At 42.3% G+C, this 25,389-nt stretch overlaps 1 protein-coding gene across 7 annotated transcripts in view; it reads right to left on the bottom strand.

Annotated features, from left to right (window-relative positions):
• The window catches only part of LOC145527893 (BICD family-like cargo adapter 1), a 78,999-nt gene extending 54,894 nt beyond the window's left edge, over nucleotides 1-24,105 (bottom strand). For all 7 annotated transcript variants that reach the window (XR_014069974.1, XR_014069973.1, XR_014069972.1 and 4 more), the window contains exons 1-2: nucleotides 23,008-24,105; nucleotides 17,224-17,439 (exon numbers count right to left, since the gene is read on the bottom strand). Coding sequence is in view for 4 of the 7 variants with exons in the window: in XM_081546243.1 (XP_081402369.1) it covers nucleotides 17,224-17,439; nucleotides 23,008-23,445 (654 nt within the window). In the remaining 3 variants the exon portion in view is untranslated. The remainder of the gene's footprint in view (nucleotides 1-17,223; nucleotides 17,440-23,007) is intronic.
• Nucleotides 24,106-25,389: the final 1,284 nt, after the last annotated feature.

Genomic DNA, 25,389 nt, shown 5'->3' on the forward strand with positions numbered 1-25,389 from the left:
CTAGAGCTAATCAACGAATTTAGTAAAGTCACAGGATACAAAATTAATACACAGAAATTTCTTGCATTGCTATACAGTAAAAACAAAAGATCAAAAAGAGAAATTAAGGAAACATTTACTACTGAAACAACAACAAAAAATAAAATACCTAGGAATAAATCTCAAGTCTCTTTTAATCTTTTTCTTTTTTTTTCTCATGCTGTTTTTTTAAACTTAATTTAATTTTATTTATTTTTTAAGTATTTATTTATTTGGCTGTGCTGGGCATGCGGGTTCTTTAATCTTTAGTTGCAGCATGTGGGATCTAGTTCCCTGACCAGGGATCAAACCCAGCCCCCTGCATTGGGAGTGCAGAGTCTTAGCCACTGGACCACCAGGGAAGTCCCTATTTTTTATTTTATTTTTAATTTTTATTGGGTATAGTTGATTTACAATGTTGTGTTCATTTCAGGTGTACAGCAAAGTTAATCAGTTTGGATTTGTTTAATCGCTTCCTTATAAAATCAATTAACTTGCTCCTCTTGGCAAACCTTCCTTAAAGGTCCAGATAGGAAATAGTTTAGGCTTTGTGGGCCTTCCTACCTCCGTCATATACTCTTTTTTGCTCCCTGGTTTATTTCTGTCTTGTTCTAACAATCCTTTAAAGATGTAATCCCTCTGTTGTAAAGCTGTGTTTTTCCCCTTGAAATAACCAAATAATCTGTGGGGTGATATTTCCAGATCTCCACCTACCTTTCACCTAATAATTTTTATCATATGTAGATGGTTTTTGCCTGAAATCGGATATTTTATTAGGAGTTGAAATGGTGAGTCTCTAATTATACCATTACTTCTCCAAATACTAGCTGGCATTCTTACATAAAAAAAGAGAATACCCTCTTTACCTAGAGTTCTTCGGGTACCTTAAAACAGTTGCTACTAGAAAAATGGTCAGTGATTTCCTTCTATCAGTATTTTAGAGTAAGGAGTTGATATTAGAGTAATTTTTAAGATGGTCAGTTGTGGATGGGGGAAGCTTCTCTTTTCTGAGGACTCATGGATTTTTACATATTCATGTGAATAAATCAACTGCAGCCATTATTCTCCCTAATGCTCCAACTGTCGCAACTTCAGCCAGTGTAGGTCCTTTCAAACTGCCTTTGGTGTCCTTTGACACAACTCCATTAGCTTGTTTGATTTAAACTGAAGTACACATATAATTATTTCATTAGATTTGCAGAGCTTTCTTGCTTCTAGCACGAAATGATTTCTCAGGCTTACCCTGTTGAGTTCCTATTGCAAACTTGGAATTTCTCTTTTTCTCCAAGGAGCCCTGGTTCCTTCTGGCAGGGAATGATATAGGAAGTAAAATCTGTGCATTAGGGGTACTCATTACTACTAGCATTTGATTAATTTAGGTTCTTCTGCAGACAGAGCTAGGAAAAAAAAATACATGATGAACTTCACTTGTCTTATATCTTCTGATTTATGTTTATCTATCTGTCCTAATCTCTGATTTTTCTGATACTAACTTCTTGCCTGATTATTCTTCACAGCTGTCCCTCATACCCATTCTCTTGCTCATATCATGCTTGCTGTAACTATTAAACCCATCTCTTGCTAAATACTGAGGTGCTACTATTTTTGTCCCTGCATTATACAACATTGCATGACACTGACCATGAATCACATTAAGCAAAAGTGAAGGGATATTGCCATTAAAGTAATGTGTAGCAACATTTACTTGCTGATCACTAATTTTAGAATGCCACATCTCTGTTAATTATTTACCTACGAAAACAGATCGATTTATAAAACCAAATTTTGTTTTCTATATCATCATCAAATTTTACAGACTTCTGAGCTTTAGGGCACTGTGACTGGCACCAGAGATACAAATGAGTCAAAGACAGTCTGTAGCATGAGTTGTATCAACACATACAACTGCTATTTAATCAACCAGAAGTATGGTAAGAGCTATAGTCTACAATCCTAACAATCTTGTAAGGTGTATACTGCTACTGCTGCTGCTAAGTCGCTTCAGTCGTGTCCGACTCTGTGCGACCCCATAGACCAAAGCCCACCAGGCTCCGCTGTCCCTGGGATTCTCCAGGCAAGAACACTGGAGTGGGTTGCCATTTCCTTCTCCAGTGCATGAAAGGGAAAAGTGAAAGTGAAGTCGCTCAGTCGTGTCCGACTCTTAGCGACCCCATGGACTGTAGCCTACCAGGCTCCTCCGTCCATGGGATTTTCCAGGCAAGAGTACTGGAGTGGGGTGCCATTGCCTTCTCTGTGTAAGGTGTATAGTATGATCCTGATTGTGTTTTTTAATAATCCCTATTTTTCGTCCACATGAGAAAAATGTGCAGTTGCAAACCCTGAATCTCAGTCAACACAGCTAGTAATCAACAGAAACAAAGTAAATCCAGATTCATCTAGTACCGAAACCTGAATCCATCTCACTATGCCACGTTGTCTCCTAGAAGGAGTGATGATGGATGAAACATGCCCTAACCTCAGCATGGCTTAGTTTTTGCTTTCATTCCACACAACCTCCTTTCAGACACTGACTGTGCCACTGAGGTGGAAGAAAGTGCTTATCTGAGAGGTTCCTCCAGCAACTTTGTGTCATTCTAACAGGGTATCCCAGAGACTCTATTCTGCTTAATGCCTTTACTGATGAAGGAATTAAGAAACTTGTAACACTGGCTGCTGATACTCAAACAGGCAAGAACAGCTGTTACCAATCCTAGTTTTACATCAGAAATAGTAATTCTCATCCTTGGTTACACCTTATAATCACCTGCTTAAAAAAAACTCCTGATGCACAGGTCACATTCCAGAGCAGCTAAATAAGAATCTCTGGGGGGTGGGACCCAAGAATCAGAATTCAGTGCAAAAGCTGCCTGGGTGATCCTTACGTGCAATCAGGGATGAGAATTAGCTTTAGAATACAAGAACAGCATTCACTAAGTGACTGATAAATGGAGGGTAGTGGGGAGGAGAAGGTTTCAATCCAAAAAAGATGAGACCAAACAAAATGGATAGACAACAAACAGCATTTTGACATTAGCAAGGAATAAGTATGAAAAGCAGTGTTTCTAAGAATTTACACTGTCTCCATTCAAAGGCACTTTGACTAAAGGAGAGACTGCTATTCCTCTAGCCTGGTTCAGGAAAGTTAGAATTCTCACCTGCAAGGCTCCAAAGTCTATGCTCTACAAGTCACACTATCCCCAGAAGTAACAGCTGTCACTTATTGAGTACCTATTATGAGCCAAATGTTTTAGTTTCTAAACAACTTTATGAAATAGGTCTCTATTTTACAAAAGATGGATAAAAAAGATAGCTTACATTTATTACTAAACAAGTCATCTGGACCAGTAACACCCAACTGTGATCCTGGGGGCACTGAATTGCTATTCCAGTGCACACAAAGCACTGCCTATAGACAAAATACATCATGTCATTAAATGCCGTTGTGATAAGAGAATATATATATCCTTCTAGAAGTATCACTAATTCGGTGTCATTTTTACTCTTTTTATCGACCTGCAGATGCTAAAATAACCTCTGCTATCATGTGAGAGCACACAATTTTAAAAAATATTAAGAAGGGGCCCTCCTGTGTTGAAACCGAAACTCTCAGGCACTGCTTGTGGGAATATAAAATGATACACACCTCTTTGAAAAGCAGTTTGGCAGCTACTTAAAAAGTTACACAGAGATATATCAGATTGCAATTTCACTCAAGAGAAATGAAACAAATGTTCACACAAAGACTTGTAAATGAATCAAATTCATGATCAAAGCAGCACTATTCATAATAGTTGAAACAATACAAAGATCTATCAACTGATGAGCCAATAAACAAAATATAGTATAATCACACAATTGAATACTATTCAGCAATAAAAAGGAACTAACTACTGATATGTGCTACAATGTTAGTGAACCTCACAGACATTATACCAAAGAAGCTAGACACAAAAACCACCTGCTGTCTGATTCTATTTATACAAAATATCCAGGAAAGGTAATCAATACAGATCAAAAGCAGATTAGTGTTTGCCTGGGGCTGAGGGTGGAAACGGGAGTAGGGGTGGAAACCGACTGCAAAAGGTCAGGAGAGAACTTTTGCGGGGGCAGGGGTATAGACATGTTCTAAAACTAAATCACAGTGATGGTGGCACAATTCTATAAATCTGCTAAAAATAACTGAATTTTACACTGACAATGAGTGGATTTTATACTGTAAATTATCCCTCAATGAAAGTGAAAGTCGCTCAGTCATGTCCAGCTCTTTGCGACCCCATGGACTATACAGTCCAGAAATTCTCCAGGCCAGAATACTGGAGTGGGTAGCCTTTCCCTTCTCCATGGTACCTTCCTAACCCAGGGATCGAACCCAGGTCTCCCACATTGCAGGTGGATTCTTCACCACTGAGCCACTAGGGAAGCCCGGGAACACCGAGGTGGGCAGCCTCTCCCTTCTCCAGCAGATCTTCCCAGGTCTCCTGCACTGCAGGCAAATTCTTTACCAACAGAGCTATCAGGGAAGCCCTATATCTCAAAAGCCTTTTTGAGGTTCAAAAATATTCAAAAATATTGTTGAAGGTCACTGGATTAGAGTTGTAAAAGAGGAGGGTCATCATACTGAAAAACTGGGAACCAGCGATATAGACAATAGTGAAGAAATTCAGCAAGAGTGAGGGTGCATAAACAACGAAGTAAAACAAATTCTCTGGGTAAAAATTTTTAGTAACAGTTATATTTACTATACACTTGAACCACACAACTAAGTAGTATATGCCTATTTGAGTTGTGAATGTCGTCTTATACTCACTCTATTTTATCAAGGTGTGTTGTGATAAGAGACACATCTCCTGCCTCCTGCAGGAGATGCCCTGAGCACACAGCCCTCGACTCAATGGAATCAAGGACATGAATTAACCGGAACAGACAACAAAACATAAGTGACAGAAGAAAAGTACTGAAGTGCTCTTGGCGGTCAGTAGGAGGAGAGATTAAAACAGGTGGGGAACCAACAGCAAAGGCTTCATGAAGGAAGCAGTAACTCAGTCTGGCCTTAAGGCCTGGGGAAATTCCAACAGGTGGCAACAGGAGGAGAGTGTGAGGTGGGAGAGCACAGGGCATTCTCAGGAAACAGGCTAGTCCCATCGAAGCACAGGGCATAGAGAGGGAGTGGGAGATGAGGCTGGGAGATAGGGAGGGAGTGGGAGATGAGGGATATGTAGGTCCAGATGGTACAGGGCCCGAATGCCATGCCAAGGAGCCTCAACTTTATCTAGTTGGCAAAGGGGAGTCCCCAGAAGGCAATGAGTTGTTCAGAACTTCCATGGAAGAAGGTAATCTGACAAAAGGAAAAAGTGAAGGGGCAGAGCATAAATGCAGAAGATAAAGGTGTGATTATTGCCTAAAGTTCAACAAAGGATGTGGCAGTGTAGAAAGGAGGGGGCAGATTCTTTGATCCCAGGAAGGAGGGGAGGTTCATGCTGAATTACAATTCATCTCTTGAGAGCTTCTGCTTTGTCATTTTTTCCAATGCTCTTGGGATCTGTTTGTCTCTCCCACTGGCAGTTAGAGTCCATTACTAACATCTTTGGCAGTCTGTGTTTCAGAAGACACATTTTTCATTCACTTTGTTTTTCCCCCAAAAGATTCTATTTGGCAAATAAATTCCTTTCACTTTAAAGGAAGTGCATGCAAGGAATGACTTTTTAATTCATTTCTGCCAGTTTTTAAATAGGATGTTAATTTTGAAAAACTGGCCTCAATCCTATGCTATGTTCAACTTCAATCTGGTTTGTGAAGAATAAGTCAAATATTTAAATAGACGGCAAGGCTTTGAATTGACTCTAAATAAAAACTGGTATGCTTTTCGTAGAGTTCCTATTAAACACTGAAGTTCCTTTTCAATAATCTGTCTGTATACAGACTGCATAAAAGAAAACACTACTGCTTAAGTAAAGACAATTAATTTTACTGCAAAGAGTTTAAACTCTGTGTTTTACAGACTTTTTATAACACACATTTGCATAAACCACAGCTTTTCTTGCTCTGTGACCTTAGATGAGTCACATCCTCTTAAGGCCCCAATTGTTTCCTCAAGTGTAAGATCAAAGAGTCATATGGTAGAAGCTAAGTAACCGGTTAAGCCTGACCTTCAAAACTGTAGTAAGAAGGAATTCTCACCATCTTAAAACATTATGCTAGAAATCTGAAGTCAAAGTAGTAATTACCTACGCTTTCAGTCTTCAGATCAATAAACCTTTTTAGGATTGTGGCCATGTGTGTGGCACTATACCAAGCATTGTTGGGATAAAAATCAGTGAAAGACACAGTCCTTGCCTTCATATTGTCTAAAGCCTAGCAGGAAAACAAACATCATTGTGAGATTAAATGGTAAGTAAATATACACCTCAGGCTTTATCATTTAGATAAACTGAGTCTGAGAAAGAGCATCACAGGCCAGTGCCCCTAACCTTTGAGGACAAGTTAATGTTTATCCTCCATCGGCAGCCTTCCCTTCAGGAGGGCAGAGGCTGACTGTGTGGAGCTTGAGTTGGATGGACAGAGAATAGAAAGTCTTCTGTGCACAGTTTGTAACTTTGTTAGTTTTATTTCTGTGAAATAATTATGGAATAAAGATCTTATGTGATGAGATATATCCAAAATTCAGTTAATACCTCGCTTCCTTAATTTATATAATATTAGAAAACATGAAATTGACATCTATTACTTAAGTCTTATCATGAATCTAGAGGAAAGGTCATATGCTAAAACACCTCTGACATCATGGTTATGTCATCCCTGCACTCTGAGCCTAACCACTGCAATGTCATAGTGGAAAGAATGACTGGTATCCATAGAAACATCACCAGACTGGGACCATGTAAAAAGCTGTAACCTAGCAACTGATGACGAGAGGTGTGTGTAGGGGGAATTCTTCCAGTTCAGCAAATGATAAACATGCAACACTGAATGCGACTAATAGTACTAGGGCAGTGTGGAAAATCTGACTTATCTGTAGAGAACTGGGAATGTTAGGCTTTAAAAAAGCAGCTTGTACCATGCTGCTTAATTTTAAACAGGAAAAGCAAGTAAACACCTCCTCACTGCCTATAGTATCAGTTGTGTGCATGGAAAGTACCTTACACGTCATGACCAGAATGGAAAATACATTTTGTAGTGGCACCAATCATTTCAACCTCTATCTTTCATTATACAGAGGCAATGAATTTTGTTGAGAGGAGAAACCATCCCTGGTCTCAGAGAAGGATGGATATGTTCTATATGTAAAGAAGGCAACATTACAAAGCTCCCAGATTCCCAATATACCACATAAATGTGAGAATGTTTCCCTTAATCATTTTCTTTTCAATAGAGATCACATAAATATCTAATATATGGGCATTTAGAGAATGGAAGAACCATCTAGTTCAATTCCCTCATTTTACAGTCACAGTCTGAGATCCAGAGTGAAATTTTTTTTTTTAAGCTCAGAAAGTTAGTGACAGAGCATGGGCTAGAACTGAGGTCTTCTGTTTTCCAGGCCAACCCTTTCCATTAAAGGAGAATTCCATTTTTTTTTTTTCCTTCATGTCTAAAGAGGAACACCATTTGGATTTTATGAGAATGAAAAACAAAAGCCACTGGGATCTTAGGGTTAATCTGTTACAACAGTTAATGTTACCCTGCTGCTGCTGCTGCTAAGTCGCTTCAGTCGTGTCCGACTCTGTGTGACCCCATAGACAGCAGCCCACTAGGCTCCGCCGTCCCTGAGACTCTCCTGGCAAGAGTACTGGAGTGGGTTGCCATTTCCTTCTCCAATGCATGAAAGTGAAAAGTGCAAGTGAAGTCGCTCAGTCGTGTCCGACTTTTTGAGAACCCATGGTCTGCAGCCTACCAGGCCTCTCTGTCCATGGGATTTTCCAGGCAAGAGTACTGGAGTGGGGTGCCACTCCCTTCTCCGAATGTTACCCTACTTAATACAAAAATGAACGTGTGGCGTAGCTCAGTCAGTAAAGAATCTGCCTGCAATGCAGAAGACCTGTGTTCGATCCCTGGGTTGGGAAGATCCCCTGGAGAAGGAAATGGCAACCCACTCTAGTATTCTTGCCTGGAGAATTCCGTGGACAGAGGAGCCTGGCGGGCTACAGTCCATGGGGTCCCAAGAGTTGGACACGACTTAGAAACTAAACCACCATACTACCCTAGGGCAATTTGAAAAACATATCCTTTTTCTTTGGAAATTCTATTCCAGGTTATAGCTTCAAAGGAATTTATTCAAATCTGTGATTATCAGAGATAATGCCTGAGTACAAAAAGACCAACAGCTTCTCTATTTGGAACAAAACGGTATACATAGCACTGTTACAACGGTCTGCCATCCCACTCAGCTTCCTTAACTACTTACTAACGGATTAGTGATTTACAAATCATGTTATAATATACAGGTGAAAAAACATTTTTTCCAAATAAAATATTAAGCAGAGCTTTAATACATGAAACATAAAACTGCTCAGGTTGAAATGGAAATGGGAGAGGGGATAGGAGTCCACCAGCGAAATGTCCCTTTCAGCTCTTCCTTCCTTGAAACTATTCTGAGGTACCTCTTGGAAACCTATGGCTCCTCTGACCACAGTTTGAGAACCACTGATCTAAACCAATGGCTTTCCAAGTTATGAGTGTGGTGGTGGGGGTGGGTTTTCCCTCTCCATATGCTTTCCTACATATAATCTTATAAGAAGCCTCAATAAACAGATAAAGATAAGGGTAACCTTTTATTAATATTAAATATTTTATAAACTTAACTAAGATTTATAAGATCACTAAAAATAACTAGGTCTTAAAAAAAATTGAAATTGGCGGATAAGGTTGATAGTACTAGCTTTACTCAGTATCAATGTGTTTGTGCATTTAGCTTTGATTTTAAAGCACTGAAGTAGTTACAAATGCGACCACTTTCTACACAGCTCATCTTACAACAATGTCACACTATTTAGTTAACGGGGAGGGCACAGAGGCAAGGTAAGCTGGCAGCACAACCTGAGATACTAGGATCTTTCACTCACTTAACGTGGCGCTCATCTCAAGAGAGCACATGATGTGTCTTCTGGTAATGACTCTTCAAAGGGTGACAAAATTTTAAAAACAGTCAAATTTGTGGAATCTCTGAAAAGAAGACATTTTACAAACATTTTCTAGTCTAGTCCAGCTAGACTGGAAGTTCTTTTTCAGTTCTAAAAATTATATGAGAACACTGGATCATTGTCCTGGACGCCAATGAAGAGCAATGGAGAAGACACTGTCACGGTTAAAACATTATCAGGTTTTCTGCTGATTATGTTTACTCATCAAATACAGATACACTATTTTTCAAGGCAACAATATTTAGAGACGAGACCTGTGGGTCAGCCAGCACAGGTAACAAAAGAGTGCATAATTTGTGGCCATTTTTTGTTTTCTCTGCCAGTAAAGGCCAACCTTACTATCACCTGCAATCATTTGCCCTGTATAAAACTTAGAGGCCTCACCTCACGCCAGGCAGAGGCAGCCCGTTTAATTCTGTTTCCATCACTCCAACACAATACACTAATCTGTCTACAGAGACCAAGGGTACCCAGATTTCAAGGTAAAAAAAAAAAAAAAGCTGACTACCAATGTACTGAGTCAAATCTAGCAGCATTTAGAAAATCTACTCCCACAGTGATACATCTAAATCTTGGGCCTGGCAACCCCCCAAACTTAGACTTAATGTGCCAGAACCTCTGGCTCTCCTCTTTTGAAAAAGATAATCAAAACATGATATAGTTGTAACTAACAGAACCAGCCTAAGATTCCTGAATCAGGCACAGTTCTCTCTGGGTAAATAATTAAGATCAGTCTCAAATAATCAAGATACGAATCTACCCATAAAAACACCCATATGCTGAACGAACAAGCAATTACCACCTTAATGTGTTTAACCTACTAATTAGCAACAGTACCAATCTGGAAAAAGCTGAAAATGCTGTCTTCACAGAGAGCTCCTATAGGCAAAAACCCCTTTTCTCCTCTAGCTGAAATGAGCCTCTTAACAAATCCTTCTCAATCTTCACAGTACCTCCTTGATAAAACCAATACAAGCTGCTGAAAGTGGACCCTAAACCTCTGGATTCATTTTACTCAGTGACTCCGAAGCTAAGGGGCATCCAAAACAAGACGCAGCAAATATCAACAATAACAACAACAAAAGAAAACAAGCCAGTGAGATGGAAATACACGTGAGAAGGTTTTTGTTTCTGATTGACCACCTCTCCTAGAAAAGGTACAAAAACCAATCTTAACACCACTAGTTAACCCATAACCACTTTAAAGCCTTGAGCAATTCACTGTATTTCTGATGATCAGTTTCCTTATCTGTCAAATAAAGAATAATTGCTACCAGTTTCATCACAGAGTGGTAATGAGATCCGATGAGGTCCCATATGTGTCCTTTTGGAAGTCTGAATTACTGTTATCTGGTTGGGAAACAATCTTGTCTTCAAAACTTGTTTCAAGGATAAGCTGACTAAAACCTGCCATGTCTTTTTTTCTACAAGACAAAACCTGTAAATGAAACAGACTTTAAGGGGAAGACAAGTAAAATACAGACCCCTGTCCCCAAAAGCCCGTTCAGTAATTAAAACTGCTTTTGAAGAGCAGCTGTTGTTCACTGTCAAGTGCTCCAGAAACAAGGATGGCTGTGTGTCACCAGGCAAAGCCACACCGGGCACGATTTTAAAGCCTTTAACCCTGAGCAAGAAACCTGGGAGAAATTTGTCTCAAAAAGTACATGGATGCAGAGCTGCTAATCCCAAATGAGTTGTTTAAAGAACAGGGGTCTGTTTACTCCTCAGGGGAAAATTAGTCTTTTCAGGGAGGATTAGCTCCAGCTAGTGTGCATCCCATCTTCCTGTGTGTGTGGCTCAGACACCAGAGGCAGACCGAGGAATACAGCTTAGAACAGGCAGAAGACAGAGCACCTGTTTGCACCAACTTCCTCCTATTCATGTCATCCCACAGACACCAACTCAGAAGAGGGGTTCTCCTAGCGGCTGAGAGTATGGGGGACAAACGAGAAGAGGGGGATCATAGAGGGCAGAAGTCAGGGTTGGACGGAGTGAGCACTCATCTGAATACAGCTTCAGTCACTCTGAATAAATTCTTGGGGAAGTCAACAGAAGGCACTATAAAACAGAGCCTCAGGCACTGAGAGTGCTCAGATGGCTGTGGGAAATTTAACGCAATATTTCACCTCAATCCAACAGAATTCTCACTGTTCTACTTAAATGAAACCAACATGGATATTTAAAGGGTAGCTCAAACTTCGTCCAACAGTAATTATTTGATTTTATATTCCAACCTTTCCTCTAGCCTTTGGTCTCTCAAGTTAATGATGCCACCATTCCCTAGGGAGCCCAAGATGAAAATCCAGGAGTCACTTTTTATTATTCTTTTCTTAACTCCCTTTCTCACATCCATCCATTCCATTAAAAAGTCTTGGTTGGTTCTATCTTCAGAATATACACCCCATCTAACCCTCCTCATCACCTCTATAACCAAATCAACCATCAACTCTCCACTGGAGAGTGGCTTCTTCCCTGACCTCTAGGCTTCCACTGCTGGCCCCTATAATCCATTCTCCCACGGTAGCTAGAGTAAAATTTTAAAATAGTTATCGATCAGGTCTTAATGCTCCTCTGCCAAAAGCAGATCACTGGCTTCGCAGCACACTGAATAAAACCCCAAATCTGTAGAACGGCAGGAAAAGGCCCGACATCATCTGGCCACTGACTACTCCCCTTTGGCCTCATCTTCCTAAGCCAACGGCACCACGGTCACATCAGCCTGCTTTCCATTCATTCCTAGGCTGGAGAAGGTGTGGAGAAAACGGAACCTTCAACACCACTGGTGGGAATGTAAACTGGTGCAGTCACTATGGAAAACACTGTGGAAGTTCCTTAAAGCTAGAATTACCAACCCCACTCCTGGACATATATCTGGACAAAACTATCTAATTCAAAAAGATAATGCACCTCTATGTTCACAGCAGCCTTATTCACAATAGCCAAGACATGGAAGCAGCTTAAATGTCCATCAACAGATGAATGGATAAAGAAGATGTGGTACAGCCCAGAAATAAACCCATGTACCTACGGTCAATTAATCTTCAACAAACAAGGCAAGAATATACAAGGGAAAAAAACAGTCTCTTCAGCAAGTGGTGCTGGGAAAGCTGGCCACTTGCCTGTCAATCACTGAAGTTACAACATATCCTCTCAACATACACAAAAATAAAAACCTAAACATAAGACATAGCACCATAAAACTCCTTCAAGAGATCATAGGCAAAACATCCTCTCACATAAATTGTACCAATGTTTTCTTAGGTCAGTCTCCCAAGGCAACAGAAATAAAAACAAACAAATTTGCACAGCAATGGAAACAAACCATAAACAAGATGAAAAGACAGCCTACAGAGTGGGGGAAAATATTTGTAAATGATGTGACCAATAGGGGCTTAATTTCCAAAATATACAAATAGCTTATACAACTCAACAAAAAAAAAACAAACAACCCAACTGAAAAATGGGGAGCAGGCCTAAATAGACATTTCTACAAAGAAGAAACAAAGGCTTTCCAGGTGGCTCAGTGGTAAGGAATGCACCTGCAATGCAGGAGACACAGGTTCAATCCCTGGATTGGGAAGATCCCCTGGAGAAGGAATGGCAACCCACTTCAGTATTCTTGCCTGGGAAACCCCATGACAGAGGAGCCTGGTGGGCTACAGTCCATGAAATGGTCACAAACAGTCAGACATGACTTAGTGACTGAACAACAACAAAGGTATCCTCAGGATATATGCAGCAATGTCGATACTAGGTGCTACAGGATAAACCTAACTAAACTCCTAGGAGGGTCAATTTTACACAAATATTTTTGAAAAGAGATTTGACTACCAGACAAAACAGTTTTACATGCTGATAAGTGCTGGGGACACTTCAGATTCTTCCATCCTCTCAAATTAAAGAATCAACATTGGACTAGATGCAGAAATCTCATCTTCATGATGAAGATATGATGGTTACCATTTATTGAGCACTCACTATATGCTACACATCACAGAGTTTACATACATTAACTCATTCAGTCCTCATAACAACATCAGATAATAGTAATAATACTATGGTTTCCATTATACAGACGACAAAACTAAGATTTTAAAAAGTGGAAAAACTGTCCCGTACTCGCCCAGCTAGTAAATAGCATAGTTGGTGTCTGGTCCCAGGGCTGTCTGGGCTCCAAAGCCTGTGACCTTGATTGCTACCTCAGAAATTTGAAACTGAGGGAAAGGAACCCTCATCAGTCTTGAATTGGAAGAGCCTTAATTAAGTCACATATCTTTTGGTCCCTCCAGTTTTTCTCAGCTATAAAATTAGGACAATTCCCATCCCTTCCATCATCATGACGAGGACCCGAAAACTTATGAGATATATATTATAGCATTCTATTTTAGAGCTGAAAAGAATCTTGGTCATAAAAACACCTGAACATGAATGTTTATGGCAGCTTTATTTATAAAAGCCAAAAAGTGGAAACAACCTAAATGTCCATTTATTAATGAATCAATAAACAAAATGTGTTGTATCCATGCAATGGAATATTCTTCAGCCATAAAAATGAGGTTTTGATATATGCTACAATGTGGGTGTACCCTGAAAATATTATAGTAAGGGAAAGAAGTCAGCCTCAGAAGGTCACATATGTATGATTCTATTTACATGAAATGTCTAGAATAGACAAACCCATCGAGATAAAAAGTAGGTTAGTGGTTTCCAGGTGTCAGGGTGTGGGATGGGGGTTAGAAGGAACGAGGAATGACTGCTAATGGGCACAGGCTTCCTTTTTTGAGAGGTGTGAGATGTTCTATAATTAGATAGTGGTGATGGTGAAACTGTACACTGTTAAAAAGCAAATATTATGGTATATGAATCCTATCTCAACAAACAAACATTAAAAAAAAAACATGCAGGCCATGGCAGCAAAGGAAATACATTTAAAAATACTTTGGACAAATAAATCAACTATACTTCAACAAAAAAATACTCTGGACAAAAGCATCACGAAAATATTAACACATTTTAGATATCATACATTTCATGCTTATAAAAACACATTATTCACTCTAAGAAAAGCATGGCCTTCTACTACTTTTGCTGGTTGTTAACTTGTCCTAAGAGAATTTTAATTCACTTCAAAGTACTCCACTCCTCTAGTTCCTGAATACTCAGTTAATAAAATGATAATAAAATGCAATCTAAACTAGCTGCTGATGGAAGCCCAAGGGGCTTGGCCTGCTTAAAGAGAGAAAGGAAAAAAGCCACAAAACTCACCAAGGGCCTACATTTAAGGCCAGAGAAGATAACAAGAATCTAGATCTAGTGGAAATGTTATCCTCCCATATTCTTCTGGGAACCACTTATCAGAATTTTCTACAGAAAAATTAGGCAGAGGAACCTCAACTATAAAAATACTACCTTAGTAAAATAACCATCAACACTGAAACAAATTCTTAACTTCATATTCTGCTTAACATAAACACATTATCTCATTTCGATTTCAACAGTACTTGCGTTAGGTACAACTTTTTACCCGCATTTCAAAGATAAGGAGAGGGAGTCATAAACAAGGTCACCCAGTTAAGGAGAAGCAGAGTCAAGATTCAACATGCAATCGAATTCCAAGTTCAGGCCTCTCCCTATGTCATGTTAAAACTTGCTTTCTCCCACCACCTGTCTTTCACCAGATCAAAAAGCAGAGTTGAGGTGGCTTCTGCTCATGTCACTTTGTAACATGAACTCAGCTCCCAAGAAATAATTGCCTCTTACATTGTTCTGGTTTGTTGTATTCCTTTCATAAGTCTCCATAAGAAACATTAATTCAGAATAAGTATTAAATGTTTTTGAACAAATAAATCAATCTGGCTAGGCCGATCTGGTCAATCTTTAATGAAAGGACTTCCCTGGTTGTCCAGGGGTCCTGGCCAATGCCCGGAACACCGGTTCAATTCCTGGTCCAGGAACTAAGATCACACCTGCTGCAGAGCAACTAAGTCCTCATGCCATAACGACTACAGTCAGCACACCCTAGAGTCCACGCCCCGCAGCAAGAGAAGCCACTACAATGAGAAGCCCAAGCACCGCAACTAGAGAGTAGCCCCCACTCGCTGCAACTAGAGAAAGCCCATGCAGCAACAAAGACCCAGCACAGCCATAAATCAATAATTTAAAAACTTTTTTTCATGAATGATGAAGGCTCAAAAACCTATAAAATCTTAAAAGGATAGAGATTCCCTTCCCAGTTGCTGAAAAAGGTTTTAGAACTGACTCTGAAAGGCTACTGAGCTGGCCCTGTAATGACTTCTTGGAAGAACTGTCCAGCCCTTCCTTTCCAGCCAATCAAATGGTGACCTGATTCCCTAGCGAGAAACCTGCAGGCAGCTCCACTACCACCTGATCTCACCTTCACATACATTCTGAGAGCTCCTGTAACTAGCTCTTTCCCAAGTTTTTGGCATCTCTCTCCTTCGGTCCCTCCTCTGCCCCCTCTGTTCCCCAGCACCCTTGGTTCCACCCTCTCCTGGTAGCATTTACTTTGTACTTCCTGGTGAGGCACGAGGCTTAGACCAGTCTCAGGGTCCCCACGCCCCTGGAGGAGAGCATGGCAACCTTCCAGTATTGCTCCCCTGGAGCAATACTCCAGTATTCTTGCCTGGAGAATCCCCATGGACAGAGGAGCCTGGTGGGCTACAGCCCACGGGGTTTCGAAGAGTTGGACACGACTGAGCGACTAAGCACGGCACAAGGTTCCCATGAGAAGCAACTAAGACACAACCTAGTGAAATAATTTCACGTGCCTTTCCCAGAGACCTAAGCACCAAACACTAACCATGTGGACAAGGGCATGGGCAAGGACATCTGTGCTTAGGGATGCGATCAGAGTAGAAGTTCTTTTTTCCTCTAAAATGAACTTGTTTTATTTTCAATACATAAGAAGGCACGAGGTATAAAAGTAAATCCAGCTGTTAATTTTCAAAAGTAAGTGGCTTTAGAGACCAGGGCATTAACAACATTCCTGCATTTGTTAAAAGGTGTGCTCGTATTTAAGTTAGATTTCCACCTACTCAGCTCTCATACTGCTTCTTTGCATTGATTTTACAATCTTGACTTTGGTTAATTAATACTTCCATGACACCACACTATAAAGGTACAAATAAAGAACTTCTATTTAATGTGGAAATAAAGAACACATTTCATACACAGCTACACATACCTCCTTTCATATTTAAATAAGAAATGTACATTCACAATGAAAATCATTTGCTCTAGAAATTTTCCCTAAGCTTTTCAGTTTAAAGATGGCACCATTTGGATTTCTCTGGTGGTCCAGTGGTTAAGAATCCACCTGCCAATTCAGAGTACACGGGTTCAATTCCTGCTCCAGAAGATCACACATGCCAGGGAGCAACTAAGCCCGAATGTCATGACTACTGAGCCCACCCTCTAGAGACTGCGTGCCCCAACTACTGAGCCCACGGGTCGCAACTACTGAAGCCTGTGCACCGAGAGCCTGTGCCCCATGACGAGAGACCTGCACCCCACAACTAGAGAGCAGCCCCCGCTCGCTGAAACTGGAGAAATCCAAGCACAGTGACCGAGACACAGGGAAGCCAAAAATAAAAAAATTAATTGATTAAAAAAAAAGGCAAATTTATTTTTTAAAAAAAGATGGCACCATTTAATATCTGAACTAAATGCATTAACATAATTTTACCAGTGACAGGCTTTCTCTAGGTAAAAGAATCACAGACTTGTAGAGCTGTAAGGAACATCAAATCATTAAGCAAACTCTTAGATTTTAAAAAAGAGAAGACTCCCAAGTTAAATGACTGTCAAAAGCTCACAGTTGGCTGGTGACAAGAAGGGTCTTAGCTCCTGACACCTGGTTCACCACAGTCGAAATTCTTAGAGGTGAAAAACATTTCATTTGCTGGTATCGATACCAAAGGCAACAAAGACAAGAACTACTCTTACCATACATATGTTGCCATTAAACAGAAACTCTGTTTCAACTTTTAGTATTTTATACCATAAATTCTTTTTTTCTAATACCGTAAGTTCTTAACTTGTGACTCACTCTGCTGAGTTGGTCCAATAACCTTTGGTTCTGTTCTGATAACTCCTGGACGGCCCGTGTTTTCTCTCGATCTGCTTCCCGTAGATGAACCTGCTGCCTCTCCAACTCATCCTGAAGCTGCTTCACATCACTCTCCAGCTCAGACACACGCCCTTCCCACTCGCCTTCTCGGTTCTCAAATCGTCTTCTTAGTTCATGCTTCTCTTGTTCTAAGTGCTGGGTGAAAATGAAGCGGATGTTTCAACTGTTAAAAATTCCAGAGTCATTCATTTTTTTTTTCTCTTTTCACACTCTAACTTTTCTTTTTCCTAGTCAGTCAGCACAACAAAACACTCTGCCACATAGAACAACTTGCCCATTTCACAGCTGCAAAAATATCCCTTTCTGCCAGAGAAGGGAAGGCTAACTTCACAAAGAAGTACTTAATATTATTACGTTTATTCCTGTCCTTGGGCATGGGAGTTCTAGACTTAGGAACTCACCTGATATTTAGTAAGTCATCTATTAATCGGTGAAATATACATTTAAGCAACTTAAAACAAGCCCTTAAGAAAGCTTCTTTTGCTGTCATCTGTTATGCTTGGCATAATACCAGGCACTTAGAATTTTCAGAGACAGAAAGGACTTCAGAGATCCTCCAGATCAACCGCCTCTTCTTAAAATGAAGCGATAGAAGAGATTCTGCAACCAGCTTAAGGTCTGTTGTAGCAAATGGGAGAGCTGGGATTGGGGTCTCCCTCACTTGACTGTTTAATGCTCTAAATTACAACTCAATAAATATTTGCTGCTATATTTAGCACTGCACTTCAAAATCATTAAGGTAAGTTCGGGCCTACTTTTATTAAATCATGGCCTACGATCCTTGCATATTTATTTCTGATTCATTCATTCTTGAGTGCCTGTTATAGGTTAGCCATTAAAATGATGTTGAGCAAAAGAGACTTGGTCTTTCCCTTTATGGAGTTTCCACTCTAGTGAGAGGTTGATAAAAGTATTATGTTGTACAGTGTGACAAATGGTATACAGGAAAAGTACAGATGGTTTGAAGGAGCAACAACAGAAAAGAACTCTTTTTGGATTGAAGGAAATAAGAACATCTTTTTGTTTCTGTAAGATAAATACGAATGCCTCTTTTCAGAGGCAAGTATGTTCTCCTACTTAAAAAGCATAGTATGGGGACTTCACTGGTGGTCCAGTGGTTAAGAATCCACCTGGCAATACAGGCAGATGTGGGTTCGATCCCTGGGCCAGGAACTAAGATGCCACATGCCTCGGAACAGAGCAACTAAGCCTCCGTGACACACTGACTGACCCATCCCACAACTAGAGAGTCCATGCAACACAACACAACAAAAGATCCCACTTGCTGCAACTAAGGCCTGATGCAGCCAAATAAATAAATAGATTTTAAAAATAAACAATAAAAAAAAAGCATAGCAAGTACAAAAAAACCAAGTAAATACCTCAGAGTATATGAGATGCATATGAAAAGTAAAGCAATGGTCCTCAACTTTTGCTGTCAGAAAATCTCTGGTATAATTGTTCAAAATATATCCACCTAAACACTAATTCCAGACTGTGATTCAGTAAAGAATGGGATAAGGCCTAGGAAGGCATCTATCTACCCATTCATCTATTTAGGTTCTATTGGAAATTCTGATGCACTAAAGGCTGACTATCAAGCACTGAGATTGTTTCAACAAGCTAAGATGGGCATTTGCATCTTCTCCTTCAGTGTACTCAGACATCTTTTCACTTTGTGAATCTACACTCTTATTCTATCCAAGTTCTCACCTTTCAAATGTTTTTTGGGATGCTTCTTTTAGAAAGCCTTAAGGGGCAGTGTATAGTTATACAAGAAAATCAGTCTCATTACTTCATACCTGAGATGTGCCGAAAAACAGATTTTTCTCTCAAGAGAGGGACTTGTACTTCTCAGCATGAAAATTTTCTGTTCTATGCTTCCCTCATTTTGCTAAGCTTCCAAAAATGAGGATGTTTTAGTCACTATACAAACTTCAGAAAGATGAGATGCAGAAGTAAATGGTAATTACAATTCTAAAATTGTGATACTTGGTTTTATTGAGTTTTTCCAAAATGGAAAAGACTGAGCAGAAGGCAACTGCAAGAACTCAGTAATCACAGTATTACTGAGAGGCCAGATAAATTAGGCTTGTGTTCTAAAAGAACAGAGAGACTTAAAAATATTCAGCAAACAGCTGTTAGTGAACAGCCCAGCTAAGCAACTAAAACAATCTAATCCACGTGCAGGGAGTGAGGCAGGGTTGAGGACAAGTGCTGATCAATCTATTCTGTCCCTACATTTCTTCCTAATTCAGGTTTCCCAACACTCTGGGAAAAAAATCAAGACTTTCCTATTAATGAACATACAGAACTTAGCCTTCTGTCTATTCTGAGAAAAGAAAGGTTTATCCTAGAATTACATTTTCAATGAAGTGCTAAATTCACCAGTAAACTCTAGGAAGAATATCAGAAAGTGTAGCAGTCAGGCTCCGTCCATGCTATTCCCTGCTTCTCGGGGTTACACTGTATTTTAAAAGGTAATATCTACACCTGAAACTAATATAATGCTGTATGTCAATCATACCTCAATAAGAAAAAGAAAGAAGTTAATATCAAAACTGTCGAAGTCATCAAAAACAAGGGAAGTTTAAGAAACTGACAAAGAAAAAAGAGACTAAGAAGATACAGAAACTAAATGTAAGGGTATCAGGAAACAGAACAAGACATTTGGCAAAGGCTAAAGAAATCTACACTCTCAGTAGTGTCGGATTCTTTGCGACCCCATGACTATACAGTCCATGGAATTCTCTAGGCCAGAATACTGGAGTGGGTAGCCTTTCCCCTCTCCAGGGGATCTTCCCAACCAAGGGATTGAACCCAGGTCTCCCGCATTACAGGCGAATTCTTTACCAGCTGAGCCACAAGAGAAGCTCAAAGAAAAGTTAAAGTGTTAGTCGCTCAGTTGTGTTGGACTCTTTGCAAGTCCAGGGATTGTAGCCTGCCAGGCTCCTGTGTCCATTCCATTCTCCAGGGTATCTTCCTGACCCAGAGGTGGAACCCGGGTTTCCTGCACTGAAGGTAGAGTCTTCACCATCTGAGCCACCAAGGAAGCCTCATAGCTAATAATAATGTATTAGTATTGGTTTACTAATTATGGCAAGTACTGGGGGCAGGGCATATGGAAACTCTGTCCCATCTTTCCAATTTTTCTGTAAACCTAAAACCGTTCTAAAACAGTTTATTTAAAACTCTGAAGAAGTTAGTATCATTAGCTCACCTAAAATTGGTTATTACATAAATGGACTTCTACCACGAACCAAAAAAGCATACTATTCTCCTAAGTCCAGGATATGGTTCTTGAGAAATACAAAGAAAAGAAATACTATTTAAGTGGATCAAGCACTGAATGCAAATAAGGACTCCTGCATTTGCTTACCTAAATCTACTACTCAATTATATAATCATTTTCACCTTACTTTTTTTTTTTCAAACAAAAAAGTTTAACAAGAACATTTATTCTTTTTTTTTCTTGGCCATATTGAACAGTATGTGGAACTTCCCCAACCAGGGATCAAACCCAGACCCCTGCATTGGCAGATGGATTCTTAACCACTGGGCCACCAGGGAAGTCTCACCATACTGTTTTGCCTCTTAAAAAAAAAAAAAAGTAGTGCTAGAATCATTAGAATTGGCCTGGGGAAGAGGGAAGAAAATGCTACCTAGGGAAGAGACTACCTCTGCATTAAGAGAGAATTCACTCTCACCTGGAACTACAGGGGGGTAAAAAGAGAATCCTGGACTTTAAAAACATATTTTTAAAAAACAAAATAAAGATTAAATCTCTGAAGAAAAAAGTGTATAAATGTAAGTTAGTGCCTTAGATCATAGCATACGTAAAATTTATCACCTTATCCATTTTTAAGTGTACTGTTAGTTCAGTAGCCCTAAGTCCATTCATACTGTTGTGCAACCAACTTCCAGAAATTAAATATAAACTTTTAACACTTGAGTTCATATGCTGACCTGAGGAGTGAAAATTTTTAAAAATAGTTTAAAAAGAGTTTTAAACTATTTTAATATTGTCTATCAAGTCAATAGCAAAAAGTCAAATGTAATTTATTCTTCTACAATATAACCTTTCTTGTTACAGAATCTGAAAATCTTTTTCCTTTGGTGAAGACATGTATAAAGGTTCCAAGTGGAACCCAAGATGTGTTTAACTACACATTCAGGATTACCCTTGAAAACTATCACTCATCTAACCAACTGATATGATGTTCCTTTCAAGATAGCTGTCTCTTTAATCAAGTCTCTCACCGAAGGGATTTCAAATCACAAGCATACATCTCTGCAGTAGTACTTGTATTTAGAGTCTGTAATCTAATCTCTTTTTCAAAAAAATACACTCTTTTAGTCTGACACATCTACTTCAAGTGAAAATCAAACAATTCAATTCATTGGGTTCCTTTTTGGCAGTCTACATATAGGTTTCACAAACCACTTTTCAGAGAGGTATCTCAGGAGTTCATCAACTGGCAGACCTAGTTAACAGGCCAACTGAACTACAGGGCACTCACTGGTTTCCTTTTTTTCCTCTCTGATTTATTTTTGATATGTTGTTGGACTACAGACATACTTACTATAGAAAAGTTTCTGAATCTACACTCTGACCATTTGACCGGTAGCAGTGATATGGAACCAGACAATGGTCAATTTCAAACCTTATTCAGGGCTGTACTATTCTCTTGTAACAAGAATAAAAAGAACTCATTGCCACCAAACTGGGAGACAATATTAAATGCATAGACAGAAAAAGATAAGCTCATTGCCACTGCCACAGATGCACCTCCCCATCTTCACTTTAGAATAAAAGACTCTCTCTAAAAATTTTTTAGAAATGGTGGCCACTTGTATCAGTTTCAAGGTCCTTTCCTAGTTAAGGACAAGAAAACAGAAGCAAAAGACTTTGGTCCAAAGAATTAGCAGAAATCTTACAGATATTTTAAGGGGTATTTATAATAATGGTTAAAGTTATATGGTTCTCACAAGTTGCATTTGGCCATCCAAATGCATGTGTGAGACCCAGAACAGAAACAAAAGTACTGTTTAAATTACTGAAGTCCAAATCAAATCACAACCAACTGTCACATGTTGAGCCCAGGCTCACCTGATTTCTGCAGTGGAACCATATTTCTTAATCCGTGAGTATTTGAAGGCTATATAAAGCTCCTTTAGGGGCACTTGTTTCCCACCCTTCTCAGCTGCGGGGAAGATAAGACAAGGGCATGTGGAAGCCCTTAACTCCAAAGCTAAAAAGCTTTAGGCTAACACCCTGATTAGCGATTAACTACCTCTTTGAAAACCTGGAGCATATTTTAAATGCTTCCCAACTCTGTAATTTCTCTGTGTGCAGACATCACCTCGGTGCGGTATAAATTAGTCATACTGTAAGCTCTATTTTAGATGCTGTGTACAGCACATATATAGAACGGCCCACAGCGTTTGGAGCCGTGCATGGACCCATTTGCTGTGAGCAGGGTAGGAAAGCCAGGTGTGTTCAAAAAATGCCCTCGTCTGATAACCCCAAACCCTCCAAGCTACCCACGTTGCAGGTGGTTTTCTGTTAAGACAGGAGAAGCAAGAAAGGGGTGGGGTGAGGTGGGTGAGTGCCTGGCTCCCGAAGCTACCCAGGGCCGGCGGGCGGGTACCTGGGCTCCCCCCGCCCCCGCTTCCCACCTATCCCAGGAGGGCCGTGCTCACCTCCAGCTTATCTGTCAGTTCCTTGTGCATCTGTTCGTACTGCCGGCTCATGTCCTGATTCCTCTCGAGCAGTGCCTTGCCCAGTCGGGCCGCCAAGACCAGATCCTTCTCCTTCTGCCGGATCACTGACAGCAGCTCGGGATCCTGGGCGGGCGGCGGCTGCAGTCCTGCCGCCTCGGCTGGAGGCCCGGGCTCGGCCTGAGGATGCTCTCCGGGCTCGGACGGCCGTTCCCCAGCCGCCAGCAGCGCCAGCTCCTCCTCTAACGCCAGTTCCAACTCCCCGGGGCCCCCGGGGAAGGAGATGAGGGCAGCGGCGGTGGCGGCAGCTGGATTCCCGACTGCGTCCGCGGCCGCGGCGGGCAGCTCCATGCAGCAGGCGCTGTCCGGCTCGGCGGGTGCTGAAGCGCGGCCGGCCAAGCCCAGGCAGAAGGCGGACATGGCCCGCGCGCGCCGAGCCCGCAGCGGTGCGGCCCGGCCGGCGCGCGCCAGGCTGCAGGGGGGAGGGGCCCCGCCGCGCCGCCCCGCGCCCCGCGCCTCGCCTCACGCCGCGGCACGCGCCCCTCGGGTCTCCGCGAGCCCTGGGCGCGGCGCGCGCCGGCCCGCCCCTCCCCCGCGCCGGCGGCACGCGCCCCCTCCCCCCGCCCCCGGGCTCAGCTGCTCGGCGCGCGCCGGGAAGGAGGAGGGGGTGGGGTGGCAAAGGGAAGGCTGAGGAAGGGAAGGCTGCGGGGACGCGAAGCGGGAGGGGAGGTTGCGGGGAAGAAAGCCGCCGCCGCCGGGTTTTCAGCCACCCTGTTGCTGCTGCTCCCGCTGCCGCCGCCGGCCGGGCAGCGCCTCACGGGGCGGGCTGCGCTCCGATGTCGCTGCGACGCACGCTGCTGCTGCTGCCGGCGGCCGCTCTCTGCAGCCGCGCTCCATGTCCCTCGGCTCGGCGGCAGCCCCAGCAGCAGCAGCGGCGGCAACAGCGGCTGCTGCAGGCGCCGGGGCGGCGGCTCCACATCGCGCGCCGCGCGGCCCGCCGAGCTCCTTCCTGCCTTCCTCAGCTCCCTCCCGTTCCACCCGGCCGGCCGCGCCGTGCCGCGCCGTGCCGCGCCGCGCCCCGCCCCGGGCTTCCGGCCGCGCCCCCTCTCCCCGCCCCTTGCCGGCGCCTGACGCGCACGGGCACCTGTTCGCCGCGCCCGCGCGCGATTCGCCGGTTCGTGGGTCTCCTCAGCGGCGCCCAGGTGGCGCCGGCAGCCTTAACCCCTGCGCCGCCTCACGCCCGGGGACGGCTGCGTGCGCAGCCCGCGGAGACGGCCGGCTCATCCCTAACGGTCCGGGCGGCTCCTCGGCGAGGCCACGCCCCCGGCCTCGCGTCCACCTCGCGGTGTGGCTCCGCCCCCAGCACGCTCACCTCGGGGTGTGGCCTCGCGTGCACCTCCCCGTACGGCCCCGCCCCCAGTCTCGTTCTCGATCTCACCTGGCCCCGCCCTCGACCTCTCTCGGGATTCTGGACTGGGGAGTTTCTGTGGGTGCGATGGGTCTCAGTCTTAGGTGGTTGGTCTCCAAAAGGGACTGAGGACGTTTCTCCAAGACGGGTGGCCAAGCCCGACGGAGACTTGCAGCCACGGACTGTGGGTCTGCCCCCGCGAGAGCTAAGCAGTCAGGAGAGGGAGCCCTAGAAAGCAGTAAAAGGGACGACTTCAGAAATCCAGCATCTCAGTGGTGATGACTCAGGGATATAAGGAACTAGAAGCCTCGGAGATCAGCAGCCCTGAAGAAAAGGGGTGCTGTTGAGAAATAATGGGAAAAAATGTTCACAAATGGAAATGCGAAGCAAAGACCCTCCCCAATAGCTTCTGTTTCGGAGAAGGCAATGGCACCCCACTCCAGTACTCTTGCCTAGAAAATCCCATGGACGGAGGAGCCTGGTAGGCTACAGTCCATGGGGTCGCTAAGAGTCGGACACGACTGAGCGACTTCACTTTCACGCATTGGAGAAGGAAATGGCAACCCACTCCAGTGTTCTTGCCTGGAGAACCCCAGGGATGGTGGAGCCTGGTGGGCTGTCATCTATGGGGTCGCACAGAGTCGGACACGACTGAAGCGACTTAGCATAGCATAGCATAGCATAATAGCTTCTGTTTATTAGGCACTTAGTATGTGCCATGTCTTGTGCTTTATACACATTATCTTAGATAATCCTCACAAGAATCTTAAAAGTCAGTTCTGTCTCTCTTCTCATTTTACAGAGAAGGAAACTGAGGCCCTGAGAGATACAGAATCAGATCTAGGCAGGCTGATTCCAGGGTTCACATATATACCATTATTCTTTACTTTCCTCACATACAAGTCTTGAGGAAGATAAGTAGTAATTTGTGACCAAGATGGCCTGGGTCAGTATCC

The sequence above is a fragment of the Giraffa tippelskirchi genome, chromosome 11 (genome assembly GCF_054371585.1).
Source record: "Giraffa tippelskirchi isolate mGirTip1 chromosome 11, T2T-mGirTip1v1.2.pri, whole genome shotgun sequence".
In the NCBI taxonomy this organism is placed as follows: Eukaryota; Metazoa; Chordata; class Mammalia; order Artiodactyla; family Giraffidae; genus Giraffa; species Giraffa tippelskirchi.